Source organism: Podarcis gaigeae, assembly GCF_964106915.1.
Source record: "Podarcis gaigeae genome assembly, chromosome: 6".
Taxonomy (NCBI): domain Eukaryota; kingdom Metazoa; phylum Chordata; class Lepidosauria; order Squamata; family Lacertidae; genus Podarcis; species Podarcis gaigeae.
In genome coordinates this window covers 2,815,680-2,835,771 of record NC_139682.1, presented here as the reverse complement: position 1 = coordinate 2,835,771, position 20,092 = coordinate 2,815,680, and the positions used below count along the sequence as shown (strand labels likewise).

The following is a 20,092-nucleotide window of genomic DNA, read 5'->3' as shown; positions in this document are numbered from 1 at the left end:
TGACAAAGCCTTTTTCCCAATGCCTTTTAGCTTACCCTTCTGTGCCAAATCCATTAGCACTAATTGGCTCCCTTCTGCCATTCTGGAGGTTTATAAGCATCTTGCAGCAGGATGACACCCAGCCAAAGACTTCCAGGCAGTAACAGCAAAAGAGGGGCGGGGAGAGACTTAAGTCACCTTTTGCTTGGTTTGGGTCATCTATTGTTCTCAAAGGCTGCATAAAAACGGTGTTGTAGCCAACGTTAGCCTTACTCAAGAGTAAGACCCGCTGAAATTAAAAGGCATGACTAACTTAGGCCCATCACTGGGTCAACTCTGAGCATAACTTAGTGGATACAACTCTCTAGCTGTATTGACGGGCTGCCAATACCTGTAACTCACAGCTTTTTGTTCAGTTTCTTCCTCTGGTTTTGCAGGGTACTCTGGCACTTCAAGCATGGGACCTCCACCTCCGCAGGAGCATTCCCCCTCTGGATACAAGGGGCCGAGGCATTGTTGTCGTTGTTGTTTAGTCGTTTAGTCGTGTCCGACTCTTCATGATCCCATGGACCAGAGCACGCCAGGCACTCCTGTCTTCCACTGCCTCCCGCAGTTTGGTCAAACTCATGCTGGTATCTTCGAGAACACTGTCCCACCATCTCGTCCTCTTCCGTCCCCTTCTCCTTGTGTCCTCCATCTTTCCCAACATCAGGGTCTTTTCCAGGGAGTCTTCTCTTCTCATGAGGTGGCCAAAGTCTTAGAGCCTCAGTTTCACAATCTGTCCTTCCAGTGAGCACTCAGGGCTGATTTCCTTAAGAATGGATAGGTTTGAAGTGTATCTTAAGAATAATTATAAAATTAATGAGTGCTAAAATGTCGAGGTTAAGAAAAAAGAGAGAATTACAGCTGTAAATGATAAATTAAGTGAGGATTTGCTGAAAGAAATTTGGAAATAGGGATGCAGAAAGGAGAGGTATGGGGAAGTCGGAGAAGCAATATCTATGAAAAGAAGGTTGTGAAATTATATTTGTGTGTGTTTATGTGTTTGTTTTGTCTTTGTATAGTGTATCGTAGTGTGTTTAATTTGTGTTGGAAAATCAATAAAAATTTTTTAAAAAAGAATGGATAGGTTTGATCTTCTTGCAGTCCCTGGGACTCTCAAGAGTCTCCTCCAGCACCACAGTTCAAAAGCATCTATTCTCCAGTGATCAGCCTTCTTTATGGTCCAGCTCTCACTTCCATACATCACTACTGGGAAAACCATAGCTTCAACTATACAGACCTTTGTTGGCAAGGTGATGTCTCTGCTTTTCAATATGCTGTCTAGGTTTGTCATTGCTTTCCTCCCAAGAAGCAGGCGTCTCTTAATTTCGTGGCTGCTGTCACCATCTGCAGTGATCATGGAGCCCAAGAAAGTAAAATCTCTCACTGCCTCCATTTCTTCCCCTTCTATTTGCCAGGAGGTGATGGGCCCAGTGGCCATGATCTTCGTTTTTTTGATGTTGAGCTTCAAACCATATTTTGCGCTCTCCTCTTTCACCCTCATTAAAAGGTTCTTTAATTCCTCCTCACTTTCTGCCATCAATGTTGTGTCATCTGCATATCTGAGGTTGTTGATATTTCTTGAAAGCAATATTAATTCCGGCCAAGGCATGCCCTGCCACGATTAGAAGAAGGATGCCCTGCTAGATGCACCCTAGATCTAATCCAGAGGGACCCTTTCTTACTTTGATCACATACCCACTCCAGCCAACATTTTCCCCTTTTCCTGCTCTCAGTGCCTTACTGGGGAAGAGCACAAAGAAGGAATCCATCTGTGAACCATCTAACCTGCTGAGAAGACTCCACCCCAAATGCTCCAAACTGTGTCAAACTGTACTTAAAGTAGGTGGTTGTGAATGGCACTCAATGGCATTTCACTTTTCAGTGTCCCCGCTTTGGAGTTCTGTCGCAAGAGCAATATCTACTTGGTTTCTGAACATGAGGTGGATTTTTTCTTGGAACTTATCCTGGTGAGAGGAGGGGAGAGGAAATGTAAAAGGTGTCCCAGGTGGGAAGAGAGCAGGCTAAATGGTTTCTGAACAAGACAGGCCACTCCTCATGAAAGTGTATTAAGATTATTTCCGTGTGGAGTTGGTATAGGGCATGCAAATATCCAGCCCTTTTTGAGTTTGATGGGTGGGGATGAGAGGAATGTGCTTCAGGAATGTATTGGTTTCATTCTGAATTCTGCTTCTACTAAATTAGACTGACATGGGAGAACTCTCCCCAGGATTTGAGTGTACTGTATTGCACATCTGCACTGCACTGTCATATTGTGCTTTTTGTGCTTTATACAGCTCCTTGTGAGAAATCTGTGGATGCTGTTTTCAGGGGTTTGTATGTGTGTGTTGCCATATTGGTAATGATAGGTGATTGAATTTAATTATGTTTTAATTGTTTGAAAGCCAGTTTTATTATGCATGGCCTTATTGTTACCAGTTACTTCTTTACATTGAAATGTTTTAATGGAATGAATTGTATTAATGGCAATTATGACATGAATTATTATTAAATTGTTTTATATGCTTCTGATTTTATGAATGTTGCTTTATTATTGTTGTCACGTAATTTGTCATAATGCAACTCAAGAGCAATTTTACTGAGCAAACATTGCGTATAAGTAAATATGATTGATTTGATGTACCTGGGAAATGAATGTGGCCTGAGCTAACCAGACAACAGGCCATGCTGGCTGGAGGTGACGGGAGTTGGAGTCGAACATCATTTGGATGGCCAGAGGTTTGCCAGCCCAGCCATAATTAACTAGGAGAGGAATTCCATATTGCTTTGTAAATCTGCTGAAACAGTACAAGTCACTGAAATATCAGGTTAGATCCCTCATGGCACTCTCCAACCAGAAAGGAGCTGTAATCCAAGACACCTGGAGGGAACCAGGTTGGGGAAAGCCAGGCAAGATGAGCCAATGGCCCAACTCGCCACTCTGCGGTGACTCTCCAAAGTTTTCCCCTGCTAGGTTCCATCCCTGCATGCAAAGTATCTGCTGAATCACTGAACTACAGGGCCCTTAAGAGGAATCAGCATCAGCAACATTGCATACCTAATGACCTCTTTTGCACATCTGTATATTCTGACACAATTTTCAGGGCACCTACTACATAGATTTTAATTAAAATTTTGTGAACACACAAGCACTTAACTGCATCTATAATATTTTTAAAAGAAGAAAGGGGGGTGAGACAGCTGTGCAACATTACTGCCCTGCCAGTCAATAGCATTTTCTTTCTTTTCTTCAGGAGTGAAACTGACTGGACCAAAAGCTGTTTACCATCCAGACTACTCAGTTTCACCCTCCCTACGCTGGCACAGGGATGGGGAAACCCGAGGCTCTCCCAGCGCTGCCAGACTACAACTCCCATGATCCCTGACAACAGGCCATGCTGGCTGGAGGTGATGGGAGTTGGAGTCGAACACCATTTGGATGGCCAGAGGTTTGCCAGCCCAGCCATAGTTAACTAGGAGAGGAATTAAGCAGGCTTCTCTCCCTGCCCTCTGAAGAGGCAGACCACTCCAAGTAACAACACCAAGTGAATCAGTTTTACTGGCAGAGGACATGGCGCAGCTAGCAACAGACAGCATACCATACCAGGGGAAATGATTAATAAGAATTATGAACCAACTGTGAACTTCCCCCAGAAACTGCATATGCACACGCACACACGGGTGTGAAGGGTGCTTGTGTCACAAGCACTGGTCATCAGGAGCTTACCATGTTCTGGCTTTTCCTTGCTGCAGCCTGAGCTGTACCAAAAGGCTGAAGAACATTTCCCTGCATAACTCTCCCTTAGGAGAAAAACAGGGGTGCTATGTGTTTCAAGGGCAGCGATGGCAACAGCCCTTCAGAACATTCTGAAGTCATTTCCCTGCAATTTGAGTTCCCTGCTATTAACTATTGATGTTTATTTCTCTTAAGACAGCGGTGGAGTGTGTTCTGTTGTGGGCAATCTTGGTCGGGGGTCGCACATATCTGTGGAGCAGGGTCAGAGGCAAAAGTGGGCAGAGCAATGGGAGTGAGTTCGTACACCCTTGCAAAAGTCAAATGTCCCCCCCCCCTCTCCATCCATCCATGCAGAAAGAGGCCTCAACGCCATTCAGAGCCACATTCCAACCAGACAAAAGCAATGGAAGATGCAGAGCATCCTTCGGAGAGTCAAGAGGACAGACACTCGTGGGCCACATTTTGCTCCTGAGACTGAGGTTCTATGCCACTGTTCTAAGATTTTGATCCTGCTTACTAATTCTCATTGGACTTTCAAAGTAGCTCATATTAATTCTATATTTCATTATAATTACCATCAATAAAATCCAAAGCTGTTTTAATTCCCAATACGTTTTACTGTACAAACTTTTCTTGCACTCCTTGACACCTAACCATTGACTTGCTTCTAGTAGGTTTACCCACACAACCCCCTGAGAATGAGAGATGTTGCTACTGTGCCCCTCTGGCAGATGGAGAACTGAGGCAGATCCTTGAGCTATTACAATCCCACATGACAGCGGAAGTGAGACTCAAGCTCTGCTTCCCCAGTACCAACACCAATTCTCCATCTACCAGCCCAGCCAACAAGCACCAAAGTGCAAGGCCTCGTAGCGATTTCAGGACACCAGCACCTCTCCAAACCTGAAACTGAACCCTGACAGCTGCTGCCCAGGCTCTTCCTCTCAAAACCATACCTTCTCCTTTGTGTTATTGCTTCCTGCATTGTAGGGGGTTGGACTAAACGACCCTCAAGGTCCCTTACAACTCTAGGATTATATTATTCCCCTTTTGACAGGATCTTGACATTCTTTGGTGAAACTTATGCATGACTCCACCGCCAAACTTTGCATGCAAAAGGTCCCAGTTCAATCTCTGGCTGATAGAGATCCCTGTCTGAAAGCCCAGAGAACTGCTGCCGGTCTGCATAGACAATTCTGAGCTAGATGGACCAATCATACGATTCAGTATAAGGCAGCTATCTTCCTAGATTTCATGAGCAAATTGAATAACTAGGCTGAGTGCTTAGGAAATACAAAATGCAAGAGGTGTGTATACAGTGGTACCTTGGTTTGCATACGTCTTGGATTACAAACATGTCAAACCCGGAAGTGCATGTCCCGGTTTGCAACCTTTTTTTGGATTACGACCCATTTTTTTCCAATTACGAACAACAACAACAAAAAAGCACGCATTGGGTTACAACCTGTTTTGGTTTACAAACAGACCTCCGGAATGGATTGTGGTTGCAAACCAAGGTAACACTGTATTTGTTTCTGCTGGGCCTGCCAAATCTTTTACCCACTTGCTTTTTTGCCACTGCAAAGTGAGGTTCTCCTGATACATCTCAGTTAAGAGAGCAATCCTAACTGCAGCTGGGGAGTGCATGCTAGCAAGGATGGAAAGTATGTGTGGGGTGGTGGAAAGTCTCAGCTAGTTGCTGCTGCAGCTTTAGGCTGGTGCAGAAGGGCCAGATCCGGCAGAAAGACCCTCTGAGAAAGCTTCCAAGGGGCACTGTAACACCATCCCAATGCACATTCATCTCCTATCCATCATACACCCTTTCCCCAGAACATACCTTCTCCTATGAAGCATTCTGAACACTTATTTCCAAATAAATCCCATAAAACTCAAACAGATCCACTTCCAACTAGATGCACATAGGATTGAATTGCTGACCCCTGTCCTCTGACAGTTGTAGAGGAAGATAAGCAAAGTCCCTGTAGTTACACTGGAGTTCGAGGGTCTTCAAAGCCCAGTGAAGCTGCAGAGACCCCCCCCCCCCCATTTCAAGATTCAGACTTGGAGCTGGACTGGTTTTGGCACTTGCCTATTGAGGCACTCAGAGTGCCTCTGCTGCCAAGTGTCAAAGCAGCCACCTGAAGAGCTGAGTGGGAAGGGTGGGTTTTAGTTTTGCCACTGAGCAGCAAGGGCACTCTGAGTGTGATTCAACCAAAGAGCACCAAAAAAGGAAAGCACCAGCCTCCCTCTCAAGCTCCCATCAGCTGTACTGTGCAGTCTGAAGCTCAGCCCAGCTGTGGAGGATGGTCCCTGCATCCTCCTCAACTCCAGGCTGGAGAGGAGAGACACCTTCACCAAAGGGCAGTGGGATGCTTGCCATGGTGGCAGGCAGATTTCTGACTCACTGGATCAATTATCGTTGTTCTGAGCCAGGACCCATTGAGCCCAAGTAAGCCTCTGGATTTTGTTGCTACTTGTGGCTGCACAAACGGGAGAGGCTGTCAAGCATCTTGCAGGCCATCATGGTAGGCTGCACTGTTCGGTAGGGTTGCTCACAAACTGGGCAGGCTTATCCTGACCGCTCCCAACAGCTTGTTAGTTAGTTAGTTTGATCAGTTTCCAAACAACAGCAATTCTCTGGATGACGCCCCCAAAAGAAGCAAATTCTGCTCGGAAGTTTCCCAAGGTGTTAAGAGACCTTAAGGACACCTACCAGCCTTTCGTCAAAGGTGGAGACTTTGCAACAAGCTCTCTGTGTGCATAGAGGCAGAAAGGAACAAGGCCCCAATGCCCTGCTCCCATGGGCCCTGCTAGGGAGTGTGCTAGGACAATGGCCCTTTCTTGCTTTAAACATAGGGAGGTTTTTCTTCCTACCCCACCCCGTCTCAGAGCAGCACAAGGCAGCTCTGGGTGCTCTCTGGGACCAGGCAATTCCTCTCGGGCTCCTCCAGCTGCCTCTGTGCAGAGGCCTCTGGGGACAATGAAGGATTCAAGCTCTCCAAGAAACCAGAACAAGAGTCAATCCAAATGCCATGGAGATGAACTTTGACCCAAACTCCTCGACTTCCACCCCCTTATTTACTCTCAAAAGCTAACAAGTTCTGCAGAGTTAACACAACACCTCCCCTTCCCAGCTAGCCTCCTCCCATGCATCCCACACAGCTCAACTTTGACCCCTCTTAATTACCTGCGCTCCCCTCCCCAGGGAGATTAACCTCCACTTCCACTCACACGCTTTCCTCCCATTCAAGCCACAACCAGCTGCAAGCCCTGCATGGCACGAGATCTCTCTACATGGCCCTCGACTTCGGCACCTATTCTAGTTAGAGGAACGTTCCGCAGCAGAGCTAGTCACGTTCAAGATCCTGCAAGTATTGTTCAGCCCTGACTGTTGCCAGGATGGCTGGGGAGTCACAAGGGTGGGAAAGGCAGAAGCACCCACAAGATTCCACCTGTGGGAAAAATTCCAGTCATGCCTCCCACCTGTGCTCATAACAAGTTGAAGACGGAGAGGACCTCGCAGGATGGTTTCTTCTAAGACATTTTCTTATTTAGCCAAGCAACTGAACTGACAACAGGGCAGGGGAGCAGTAGTTTTTGTTTCAAGACCTTGCAACAATGAAAGAAACATCATTGTAGAATATGTTCTCTATGCTCTGAAGAGAAATTTTTAAAATTCTCATATATATATATTTAGATCTTAGGGCTTGTTACTTATTAACCCAATCCCTACAATATGTTGAACACCATCAGATTTTTCTAGTCCTCTGCCAGGCCACTATTCTATCTAGAAGAGTTTTGCAATTTGGAACCAGATGATATTTTTTTCCATGCTGTTAGAAACAGCAGTCATGGGGAACTAAGGATTGGGAGCTCACTGGGATGGATGAGGCCCTTCGCCTGTGTAATTCTCTGGTCCGGGTGTGTGCCTATTTGACCCGGAAAGTGTCGTTGCAGTAAGTGGCACCTTTGGGAGTAGGACATTTTTGTTGGTGAAACGGTGTAGCAGAAGGATTGAAGCCCCTTTCCTGGAAGCCACTCTCCCAATCTAGCTTCTACGTCTCCCTCCCTCTCTCTCTAAATCTGGCAAATATACTGCCCGTCACAACGCATTTCCTGTCATCCACACACTATGCACTGCACCATGGCACACAACAGACTGTTGCCTAACACCACCCTTAAAGGGAGAACTCCTTGCAGGGAGAACTCCTTCTCAGTAGCTCCTTAAGAGGCTTTCCAAAGGCTCGATTGCAGCATCATTCTCCCACAGGCTCATTAACCAAAAGGAACTGCTTTATACCGAGTCAGGCCATTAGTCCACCAAGCCTTTTTCTGCCAACCCTGATGGGAAGCAGCTCTCCAGGATCTGAGAAAGGTTTTTCCTAGCTGTGCTATGTGAGGTTCTGTAGAGATGACAGGGGCTTTGCATGCAAGTCATGTGCTCCACCCTTGAGCTATGGGTACCACTTAAATGTGGAATCACTGCATTCCACTTTCTCTCAAGAAGTGCCAGTTCCAGTCACCAGGCATAACAATCCCACAACCACAACAGGGATGGCCATTGTGTGGGCTGATTCTATTCTCCAGGCAAATTTGGGGGTATGGACAATCGGGGGGGGGACACCTCTCCCACCCCCCGCTCCCCACCCCACAGTCAGCTGGATCCTGTACGATGGCATCACTTTGGAGTAAAGGAATATGCACTTGGACAGCATGAAGTCACCAAACAGAGGAGGAGCCAAGGGTCAAATGTGCTTCCTGAATGATTCCCTGACCAGTCAAAGTCAGCAGTAGTCTTTTGCTGGAGGCAGCACAATGCAACAAATCCACACGCTGGTTCATAATTTTGCTTTCTTAAGAAATGAAAGGAGTTATGAACACTTTCAGGGCCTCACCTAGCTGCTATTCCAGGTTTACGCAATGACTTTAGACTATGTACATGAGGGGGAAAACAAAGTAGCCCTGAGGTGGCGGGTTAGGGTACCATTTCAGGCTGCAGGTGGGAGAAATCTTGTTTCTAATGCTCTCCTGCATATAATGCTCTTTCTGCTGCACATTGGGTTTTCTACTTGCAGAGGGATTTTTAAATGTGGGGAAAGCATTTAGAACACACATACCCCATGTTTGAATCCTGAGCTCGCACAGTCCACTCTCATCGCCACCTCATTCCATTGCACAAGTGGTAAAAGGTAAAGGTACCCCTGCCCGTACGGGCCAGTCTTGACAGACTCTGGGGTTGTGCGCCCATCTCACTCAAGAGGCCAGGGGCCAGCGCTGTCCGGAAACACTTCCGGGTCACGTGGCCAGCGTGACATCGCTGCTCTGGCGAGGCAGAGCCGCACACGGAAATGCCGTTTACCTTCCCGCTGGTAAGCGGTCCCTATTTATCTACTTGCACCCGGGGGTGCTTTCGAACTGCTAGGTTGGCAGGCGCTGGGACCGAGCAGCGGGAGCACACCCCGCCGCAGGGATTCGAACCGCCGACCTTTCGATCGGCAAGTCCTAGGCACTGAGGCTTTAACCCACAGCGCCACCTGCGTCCCTATTGCACATGTGGACCAAGTTTTAATTCAGAAAGAAACAGTGGGGTGGGCACAAATCACTGGGATGCCTGCCTCTCTCTCAAGGCCCCGCAAGACAAGAGTTGCTGAGCTGCCACCAGAGAGAGATTGCAAGCATGGCCCCCATCACTGGCCTGGAGTTCTTTACAACTTGCACATGGCAAAGAGCATTAATTACATCAAGAGAGATGCATAATTAGAACTTTTGACAGAAGGATCCAAAGGGCCAAAGAGCATAATAATTTATGCACTGTGTACATTATAAAAAAAGTTTTGAAAAATACCCCTCACCCCAGATGGCATTAATGGGCACTCACCATCCTCCTGGCTGTGGATGTTCTGCGGGCTGCGCATCCCTTCCTCCTGGCTAGGACTCAAACTGGAGTTAAGATGCTGGTCAGCTGACATCCATGTGGAGTCACTCATATCAAAGTCCTCACTGCTCACCGATGTCTCATCCTAGAGGGGAGCAAGAAAGGGTTAAAAGATAAACCAAAGCCCACTGAGGCTTCCTGTTTGAAGATGTGAAGATGACGAATGACAGAGAGCTTAATTAAGGGCAATTAGGCAAGGCCTGCTTTTGCCCTGCCTGACATCCACCTCCCCGTGGCAGAGAGCTGCCTGCACCAGCCTGGCTATACGAGCCATGCAGATGGGGCAAAGCTTGCGCATATTGGCAGGTTACCTGCTAGAAGCAGGTAGCAGACAATGGAACGCTTGTAGGAACTTGGCATGGAAAAAACAAGCTGCTGTGGTTGGAGCCTATTATACATACCAGAACCAGGAGATCCTGTATCCTGGATATTATTCATAGTCCCCTCGGCAGCATCTCCCTGCCATCGCCCCCGTCAGGGGACACAACATTCATGTCTAAGTCTTATCTTGCTTATCCTTCCAGCAATCCCAGTAGGTAGATTAAGAAAGTGTGACCCACACAAGGTCATCTGGGGAGCTTCTTGGCTATGTGAGGATTTGACCCTGGGGTCTCCCACATCTGAATGCAACTATGCCACCAATACGATGCTGCTCTTTTACGTTTTTCTAGTGCCATCCGGGTGCCAAGTGTTGCACAGACTATGGATGTGATGCGGTCTCTGCCTAGATGTTTTTGAAAATATACAAGGACATGGCTGTTTTGGGCAGAACAGCAGCAAAAACAAAGAAACTGAAGAATAAAATAGAATAAATGAAGCAAGGATGGGCAAGAGTATCAAGGACCGATAGGTGAAGGAGATGCTTTTTAAGGGGAAAATTCAAGAAAGTCATAGCCAAAGAATCAGCAGTAGTGCCATTTCATATTTGTACCGTGGGGAGGGGGCTTAAGGAAGACCCTTAGCAAGCAAGAAAAAACTACTTGAGGATATATGACTCACAAAATCCAGTACATATTAAGAGCTTTTGCAGTATTTTTTTGGTAAAACACACCTCAGTAATCATAGCAAAAGCTATCAAAAGAATCATGTGACACCTTAAACACTGACAAATTTATTTTGGCAAAAGCTTTCACAGACACAAGCCCACTTAGTCAGACACAAGGCTGTGAATCCACAAAGGCTTATATCATCATATATTTACTAGTCCTTAAGCGGCCTGGCGTGCTCTGGTCCATGGGGTCACGAAGAGTCAGACACGACTAAATGACTAAACAACAACAACAAGCAGCCACAAAAATCTGAATGCTTGCTACGAGAGACGAACATGAATTGCCCTCTGGAGCTAACTATACCAGTGCTTAAAAACACAATACAGATACCTGATCCACCATAGCCAAATTCTAGAAGAACTTTAAATTTTCTATTTTGGATTACTGGTAGCGAAGGGTTTGGGGAGTGCCTTTATTTTAAAACCTCACCTGCAAAACGAGAATACATAAGCAGCTCAAGAAAGTGAGATCCATTTGTGGGATAAAGTACTCCTGTACTGAATATGTAAATGCAGAAGGTGGCAATAGCTTGGTTCTAATCCTATACAAATCTGTTTGGCTCTTTTAGGCCTGATACGTGTTTGCACTGACTCCCTCTCCTATCTCTGATCCTGCTGTAAGCAAGTACTATGAATATGCTTTGGTTGTGCTGAGGACATTAAGCTCTCTGGGGAAAGGAGGGTCAGTGGATGCTGGTGGGGGGAAACTGAATTTTTTTAGTTCTGAATACGGTATGGATTTATTCTGCATGTTTTTTTGTGTTCAAGTTTTTTGTATCAAAATATAAAAGCAATACAACCTACCTGAATTCTCCCACTCCCCACTCCTGGTCCACTTTTTCTTAATTAGCAAAGAGGTGTGTGCCTTTGGCATGCCCGCCTGATAGGGTTGCCATATTTCGAAGAGCAAAAAAGAGGATGCGTTTGCCAACTTCTGCTTTTAACTACGAATCACTATGACAGCTCTACCCATGAAAAAGAGGACATGTCCTGGAAAAAGAGGACATATGGCAACCCCTGTTTTTATTGTTTCTGACAATAGTTACTCAAGAGTGTAGAGCCAACAAGTTGGCTGGCAATGAAGATCTTCCCCTGGGGAGAAAATCACGTATGGCTGAAACCGGGTGGAGAGTAACTTCCATCTGCTCACCTTAAACAGTGGTCTACAGAAGTGAGTCTCTCAGGCAAACGACCACAGAGAGAAAAGTAGCCTGACCACAGGCCCAGAGACAGGTGTGGTAGAAGATGGGACCATAAAGAAATAATAGGTAATTGTGCCACAAGCCCCACCTGAAAGCTGCATGCTCACATAGCCAATTATTAAAACAAAAAAATTCCTTCCTGTAGCACCTTAAAGACCAACTAAGTTAGTTCTTGGTATGAGCTTTCGTGTGCATGCACACTTCTTCAGATACCATGGCAGACCAACACGGCTACCTATCTGTAACCATAGCCAATTATTGTGGAAGTTGAAGCCCGATAACATTTAGAGGGCCAGAGGTTCGCCAGCCTTGGCCGAGAGGAACCCAACACAGAAATGATATTAACAGGAAATGTGGAGAGAAGAGCAGCAAAGTAAAATTAGAAAATGCATATAAAATGCCCCCATTAAAATGCTATTAAAGTCCTATTTAACAAATTATTTTTACTGATGGTTATACTAATATTTAATGCTATTTCCAACTGCTCCAAGCACTTCACATACATTATCACAATGATCTTACAACAACTCCATAAGACAGGCTGGCATTATTACCCCAGTGCTGGTGGGAAGCGGGGGGGGGGGGGGAGAGAGAAGGAAGGCAGTTTGCCTAAGGAGCCTCCCTAATTCATTCTCCCACTCCAGGCACTTGATCATGTGGGCTCTAGTCCATGAGAGTTTCTGCTGCAATAAATAAATATTTATATTCATTTGTTATATTTATCAGTTCGTTGTGCAATGAGCCTCTAGGCAAGTGTCATACTAAGGTGCCACAGGAACTTGCTATTTGAGCAAACACAGTTTATTTCTATCCAGAAGCTTGCTTCTTCAGAAGCAGCAAACTTCTAAGAACCAGATGTTGGTGCTGAATAACGGAAAGTGATCCTCACCGTAACAGCCCAGTAGCAAAAGTGGTCCACACTTTGCATAGTCAAAACAATTTTTTTTTTCCTTCCAGTAACACCTTAAAGACCAACTAAGTTAGTTCTTGGTATGAGCTTTCGTGTGCATGCACACTTCTTCAGATACACTATCTGTAACTCACACTTTGCATAGTTAAGTTGGTTGCCACAGCATGAAAAGCACCAAACAAACTAAACAAAAATGCACCTCTCTCTATGCATAATGGTGAGCATCTGTGAGGCTCCCAGGTGCCTATACATGAGTATTTAAGGATGCACACTTGTCATTCACACTGCACTGCTCCCACAAATGCAGAGACTTGTTCACCTCTGGTGCTGAACAAAAGCAAAGGGAGCAGTTCATTCCACCAAAGAGTTGAGAGATGGTTTGTCTTGCCAAGTACAAACTGATATGGTGGGGAATCCCACTGCAGAGGCTCCGCTGAAGTGAACAGGAGGTACATCCTTTCTTGCCTCCTGCGTGGGCCAACGGACTTTGTGCAGGGGATGTTTCCGGCAAATTGTGCTTTTTTATCCTCTTATCTCCTGGTGCCACAGGTGGCAGGTGGCCGTTTGAGGGTGCAACTGCTGGTCTGCCAGCTGAATAATAATACTCTGTCTAAGGGTTCTTATTTGCTGGAAGGGGAACAAACACACCCTCTCAAAGGTCGCAGAAAACTTCGCCTGGCATCTCCGCGGCACTTCCTATGGAATTGATTGCATTCCTGTCTCCCACTCCCGCGGTCAAGAGGACATTCTCATGTGTGCACCCTCTTTCTCTCCTCTCCTCTCCCTCCCTCCTTCCTAACCTTCACTCTGCTTTAAGGCACAGGCCTTGGATGGCTTCCAGAGCCGGAAAGGTCAGCCACAAGATTTCAAAATCATCAGCGTCACCATAAAGGCAGTTAAGAGCCTGCATGAACGGAAAAGCAGAGGGACCCCTCCCTGAAAGACCCCTGCGGCAAGGGCTGACAGAGCAGGACTCGATGAGAGCCCCTGTTCCAAGGCATTTGCTTTAATGGGTTTTCTGTCTGCCTTTTTCCTCCTGAAATGATAGGCAGACCGCATCCCTAGTAATGGGCTAGAGCCACTGGGCATATGAACACAGAGTTGTTGTTTTTTGCTCTGTTTAGCCTTGTTCTTTGAACAGCTTTTCAAAGGCAGCTCAGACCATCACTGGCCCGCCTACCTCTGCAAATGAGCCTCAGACCAGATAATCCAGTGAGGATTTTGGGGAGGGCGTGGGAGCAGAACCCCCTTATCTCTTTTCAGCTTTTAGCATCTGGCAGCCAGGGGTATACAGCCTCTGCAGAGAAAGGCTGCGCTTCTGACAAACAAATCTATACTCCACTCATATATCTAACCTGTTTTTAAAAGCAGTTATTGGCTCTCTCAACATCCTGTGGCAATGAGTTCTATAGGCAAGGCAGAAAAAGATGTTGCTTGGACACCTTTTTTTAAAAAGGGTTGGTCTTAGAACTTCTCAAACATTTTTTTCAGACTCCTGGAAAGCTAATGCCTAAGTATCTGCTGCTGCCTCCCTTAGAAAGCTGACTCCTCTCTTGTTGACATAAGTCTTTCAGATACGGGGTAAAGAGATGCTCCCTCCTGCTTGGCGTCCACCTGCTGCTTAACCATTTCTGAAGAGAACCCAAAGGAACTGCAACTCGTAGGGAAGCATTTTCTCGCTGTTCATCATAAGGAAAAGTGCAACCCACCCATTCCGACCTGGACATTTTAGTTACCCTTTTATGAGTCTTCCTGTCTGCTTGGGAGCAACAACAAAATTGCACACACCATTTTAAAATGGAGAAGCACCCTAGCAGGCTTATTCAACTGCTCCATCCATTCCCCAGCAATCCCTTCATTTTCAGTGTACCGGCCTGAAGCCAAAAAGTTATGAGGGTCTGGACCCTGGCCTCCCTTCCCCAAACAGGCCCTTGGAAGGTTGCTCTACCCCCTCCCTCCCTTCTCTCCCTCCTTATTTTTCTTGAGGACAAACATCTTCAGAACAGGCCTGAGCGCTCCCTCTTCCTCTTCCTGTCCCGCTGGCTGCAGACAGATCTGCTCACACAAGGCAGGAAGTGTGGCTTCATCCTGCCTCCTCCCCCAACCCCAAATCCCCCCTGAGATGCGCCTTGCAGGGAGTTTCCTGGAATTTATGGCTTCTGCACAGCCTCAAGCCTGCCTGGCTTATAAAACGGGTTGCAGGACAAAACAGCCTAGAGAACCCCCTTGAAATTCAGATTTGCACAAGCCACAGGATGATCCACAGGCTGAGATGTACCACATGAGAACAGGAAGCACCCAACAGACCCTGCTCGTCTTAAGTGTGCACCCCATTTTCCTTTGGCAAATGTACAAAAGGGGACATACAACAATATGGAGACATGCAAGGGAAGATGTCAGGAGCCTGCCTTAGTACTGTGTGGCCAGGAGGTCCCGGTTCAAAGCCCTGCTCAGCCATGCGCAAAAGAAAAGGTGTCACAGCCTCAGTTACTTGCCTGTAAAAAACTGGGGAAGGTAAAGGCTATGTGTACGCAGCAGTTCAATGCAAGCACAGAATTCAGCTTCCAGAGAATCTCAGTTTAAAATTCAAGTTTCTAGCCCTTATGGCTGTGAAAATAGGTTTGGAACTGTGTGGCTAGTGCATGGTGGAAGCTCAAGGGGTCAGGTTTGGGAGCTGGACAAGATTGCCTGTGGTCAGGGATGGAGTTTCCATTTTTGCAGGGCTCCTTCCCACATGAGTTGCAAAAGCAGAATAAATTAGGCAGAACAGGAGAATTTATACCAACAGGTCCAAATTAAATAAGTTTATACAGGCTGCAGAATTCCACCTTTCTTTTTTAAGTGGAATGCACACCGTTCCGATAATAGTGATGAGTGTATTGCGGGCATGAAAAGATTTAAGGATGGCAGAGGATTCTCCATGTTGAACATGCAACAGAAATCCAAAATAAGCAAGAAAACAAGACTTCTGCACCCTACTTGCTATCTATTCTAGTCTCTATAAAATTATTACATTTAAAATGCACACAGGGGGCAGACCAGCATATTTTCTCCACCTCTTTCACTACCAACACCACAAACCTCAGCAGCTTGAATTACTGTAACCATTTACACTGTGCCCATCACTGCAGTATCTGGGACTTGCCCAGGTAGCTTTATTTACAGAACTGCCAAACTAGACGTGAGGGTGGCAGGCCCATGTGTCAGAAACCAGTTACCACTGAATTCCTAGTGGGAAACGAGTCAGCTAGAAAAGCAAGAGGGTAGGAGAGATGTGCAGAATATTTCTCCCACATCTCTCACTCCACACCCACCATGTTTCTCCTGGTAGGTCTCTGAGGCATCTCACCAAGGCAAAAATATCAGGGGGAATGTGACTTTGGTAGTTAAGTGTGGGGGTTGGGGAGGCATTCGACACACACAACCACCCCACCTGTGCCACACTTTAGAGTGCCTCACTGATTCACTACGTTTTCTAAGAATTCAGCACAATTCGCATTCTGACATTTAAGTGAACAGCTCTCACAGCAATCCCAAAATTAAAGGTAAAGGTAAAGGTACCCCTGCCCATACGGGCCAGTCGTGTCCGACTCTAGGGTTGTGCGCCCATCTCACTTAAGAGGCCGGGGGCCAGCGCTGTCCGAAGACACTTCCGGGTCACGTGGCCAGCGTGACAAGCTGCATCTGGCGAGCCAGCACAGCACACGGAAACACCGTTTACCTTCCCGCTAGTAAGCGGTACCTATTTATCTACTTGCACCCGGGGGTGCTTTCGAACTGCTAGGTTGGCAGGCGCTGGGACTGAACGACTGGAGCGCACCCCGCCACGGGGATTCGAACCGCCGACCATGCGATCGGCAAGTCCTAGGCGCTGAGGTTTTACCCACAGCGCCACCCATGTCCCTAATCCCAAAATTAACACTCTCAAAATCCTCAGAGTAACACCCTGGGCCAATCTTTCTGCCTAACCTACCTCACAGGAATGTCACAAGCACAACAATTTTAATTTTGGATCACCTTTTGGCCAAAGATGGCCCCCCAAAGCAGCTCACAGTAGGTCAATTCATGGACGCAAGTGGGAAGCATATAAGCTACCCATAGCTCCCAAGAGGAAGGTTGGAATAAACATGCAGCGCACAGCCACAAATAAAAAGAATGTCCATCAGCATAGATCCCTACAGCACCTTCCACCATGTGGAACAAACAGTTGACTTTCCACACTCACTCTTATGTGTCCAGGTCGGGAGAGAAGAGGGAATTCATTTTCCATGGGATTCTTCTTACACATAGATTAGAAATGTCTAAAGTAACACAGAGCTCTCACTTCTAGTTCCCATTTCAAAGCTGAGTTTTGTGGTGTGGGCAGAACCACGAGACAGATGGAGACACCCTCCATATCCTTGGAACGAGGAACCTGTGGCTCTCCAAGAGTTGCTGGACAACATCACCAACATGCCACACATCAGCATTGGGGACCACACACTTGAGGTGGGAGAGTTTTGACCATCTGGGTTCCACCATGACCATCAATGTTGAGCTGCACAAGTGTATTGGCAAGGCAGCAATGGCTCACCTCTCCAAAAGGATATTGCAGAATGGGATGCTAAAGACCAATACAAAGATTAAGGTCTACCAGGTATGCATGTTAAGTGTGCTGCTTTATGGAAGTGAGTCGTGGGCCACCTACAGCCACAAGGATCAATGCCTCAATGCCTTCCACTTGTGCTGCCTCAGGAAGATTTTGGGCATTGCATGGCAGGACAGAGTCTCAAACAAAGACATGCTCTCCCATGACCACAATCCAAGTATGTTCGCACTCCTGTCTCAGTGACGTCTATGCTGGCTTTGTCACAGAATGGAAGATGACAGGATACCCAAGGACATGCTCTATGGGAAACCGGCTTCAGGCACCAGGCCTGTTGGCAGATCAATTCTGTGTTACAAAGATGTCTGCAAATGAGATGTGGAGGCTGGCAACACCAACCTCGCTGTGTGAGAATTCCTTGCAGACGACTGCAGTGCCTGGAGACAGATACTCAGGTCATGTATCCAAAGCAGTGACCAGAGGAAGAATGACCACTGGGAGGGACGCAGAGAAGCAGCACCATGGTGCATCTACAGCAACACAACCAGACTCCTTCATCTACCCCAGCTGCAACCAAACATGTCTCTCTCCTATTGGTCTCTACCACAGAAGGCCCTGCAACCTTCCAACAGTTTGACTTCATCCCTGAAGGTGCACTTCTCCATTGTCTCCCGAGACAGATGGATGCCAGCCAGAATAATCATTCTCTGGCTACAGTGGCTGTGGGAGGCCACAGGTTCCCCACTGCTGATGTACATCAGGTGGGAAGCTAAAAGCCATTAGCAAAAGGCCACGCACCCCTAGGTCAGGCCCTGCCCTTAGCTGTTCTTATCTACCAAGTCACTCCAGATTGCCCAAGTTAGGGAGTGTGTGGAGAGCAGATTTGTCCAAAAGTTTCTCCTATGGCTCTGACTGCACAGGAGTTCCTACTAATCACAGTCAATCATAAACAATTTGGATAGCACTTCTGTGTTTCAAGCAATTTGCGCGCATGTACGCACACGCACACACTTTCCTGCAGGAAAATCTTCAGGCGGAAGGGGGAGTGTTACCTGCGCCTTAGCATCAAAGGAAAGCATCTCTACTCTCACAGATCTAGCTTCACAAACAACTTTTAGGTATTTTCTCTCTCCAAATGTTAACATTTAAGAAGTGCAGACTGCATGCAAGTAAATGGCATCTCCAAGCAATTAAGTGTTTGCTCTGGCCTGGGAGGAAGCAGTTCAAGTAGTCCTCCTTTACCCTGCAATATTAACAATATTGCTCCTGTAAGCTACTCTCCCTCCCTGCCTCTCTGCACAACCTTCCAACCTGCAATAGGGGTATAACAGTGCTGCAATAGGGGTATAACAGTGAACTTTACAGCACTAATTGCTCTTCCATTCAAGGTGTTTTGTCTGGGTTTCTTTCCTTTCACGTTTTTAAGGACTCTTCCCACCTCCCTGGAAAGTACCGGTATATATATTAGGGTTGTTATACACGACTCTCTCTCAGCCTGCAATAGAGGGATAAAAACAACAAACTGCACAGCAGGTTTTTTGTACGCTACTCTCTGCTTCAGTCCAACCTCAACCTGCAACAGGGGTGAAATACCTCTAGACAACACTGCAGGCTTGCCTGTTTGGAGGGAGGTTCAGAAGGTAGTGATGAGGGAAGGTCCACCTTGCTGGGGGAGTCATTATTAACAACTTTTCAACACTAAGTAAAAATCTCTCTTCCCCAGGCATTTGTCAGATTATGATAAATGTTCTCTGCTAACTGTTTTCTATAATTCATTCTTGTTGTTTTGACACAACGTCTGCTGATACCTCTCTCTCTTGTGCATGGGGCTGCAGCTCCACCAGCACGGGAACGCTCAAATCACTACATGACATTTATTTAGCACTTTTGAGTGCTCTGCACACTTCAAATATACTGCCTTGTTTTAATCCTTATAGTGATTCTGAATGGGACGTCAGTTCCTATCCCCATACTGAATATGCAGAGGGTTCAGGCTGAGAAAAAGCATCTTCCAAGTATGTTTGAGGGACGCAGGTGGCGCGGGACGCAGGTGGCGCTGTGGGTTAAAGCCTCAGTGCCTAGGACTTGCCGATTGAAAGGTCGGCGGTTTGAATCCCTGCGGCGGTTCGAATCCCTGCGGCGGGGTGCGCTCCCGCTGCTCGGTCCCAGCGCCTGCCAACCTAGCAGTTCGAAAGCACCCCCGGGTGCAAGTAGATAAATAGGGACCGCTTACCAGCGGGAAGGTAAACGGCGTTTCCATGTGCAGCTCTGGCTCGCCAGATGCAGCTTTGTCACGCTGGCCACGTGACCCGGAAGTGTCTCCGGACAGCGCTGGCCCCTGGCCTCTTGAGTGAGATGGGCGCACAACCCCAGAGTCTGTCAAGACTGGCCCGTACGGGCAGGGGTACCTTTACCTTTTACCTTAAGTATGTTTGAACAGGAGACTTCGCAATTCCCCAACTTGGTCCCTGTATCAGTCTCCCCCAAAAGGAAGAACAGTATCTCACAAGACATCCCCAGGCAATTACTCACCAGGAAGAGTGTACAGTCCACACTTTTCTGATCAAGCAGATGGGCAGAGACTAGCCTGGGCTCAAGTCGTGTAGTTTGTCCAGAGTGTGGACCACAGGCTCATAAGATGTGCCTCATAAGCGC

The 20,092-nt window shown here is 46.9% G+C and overlaps 1 protein-coding gene across 9 annotated transcripts in view; it reads right to left on the bottom strand.

Moving 5' to 3' along the window:
* NOL4L (nucleolar protein 4 like) overlaps positions 1-20,092 on the bottom strand; it is a 137,306-nt gene that overhangs the window by 27,649 nt on the left and 89,565 nt on the right. For all 9 annotated transcript variants that reach the window (XM_083744270.1, XM_083744268.1, XM_083744269.1 and 6 more), the window contains one exon: positions 9,636-9,777. In XM_083744270.1, coding sequence (XP_083600396.1) covers positions 9,636-9,777 — 142 coding nt within the window. The remainder of the gene's footprint in view (positions 1-9,635; positions 9,778-20,092) is intronic.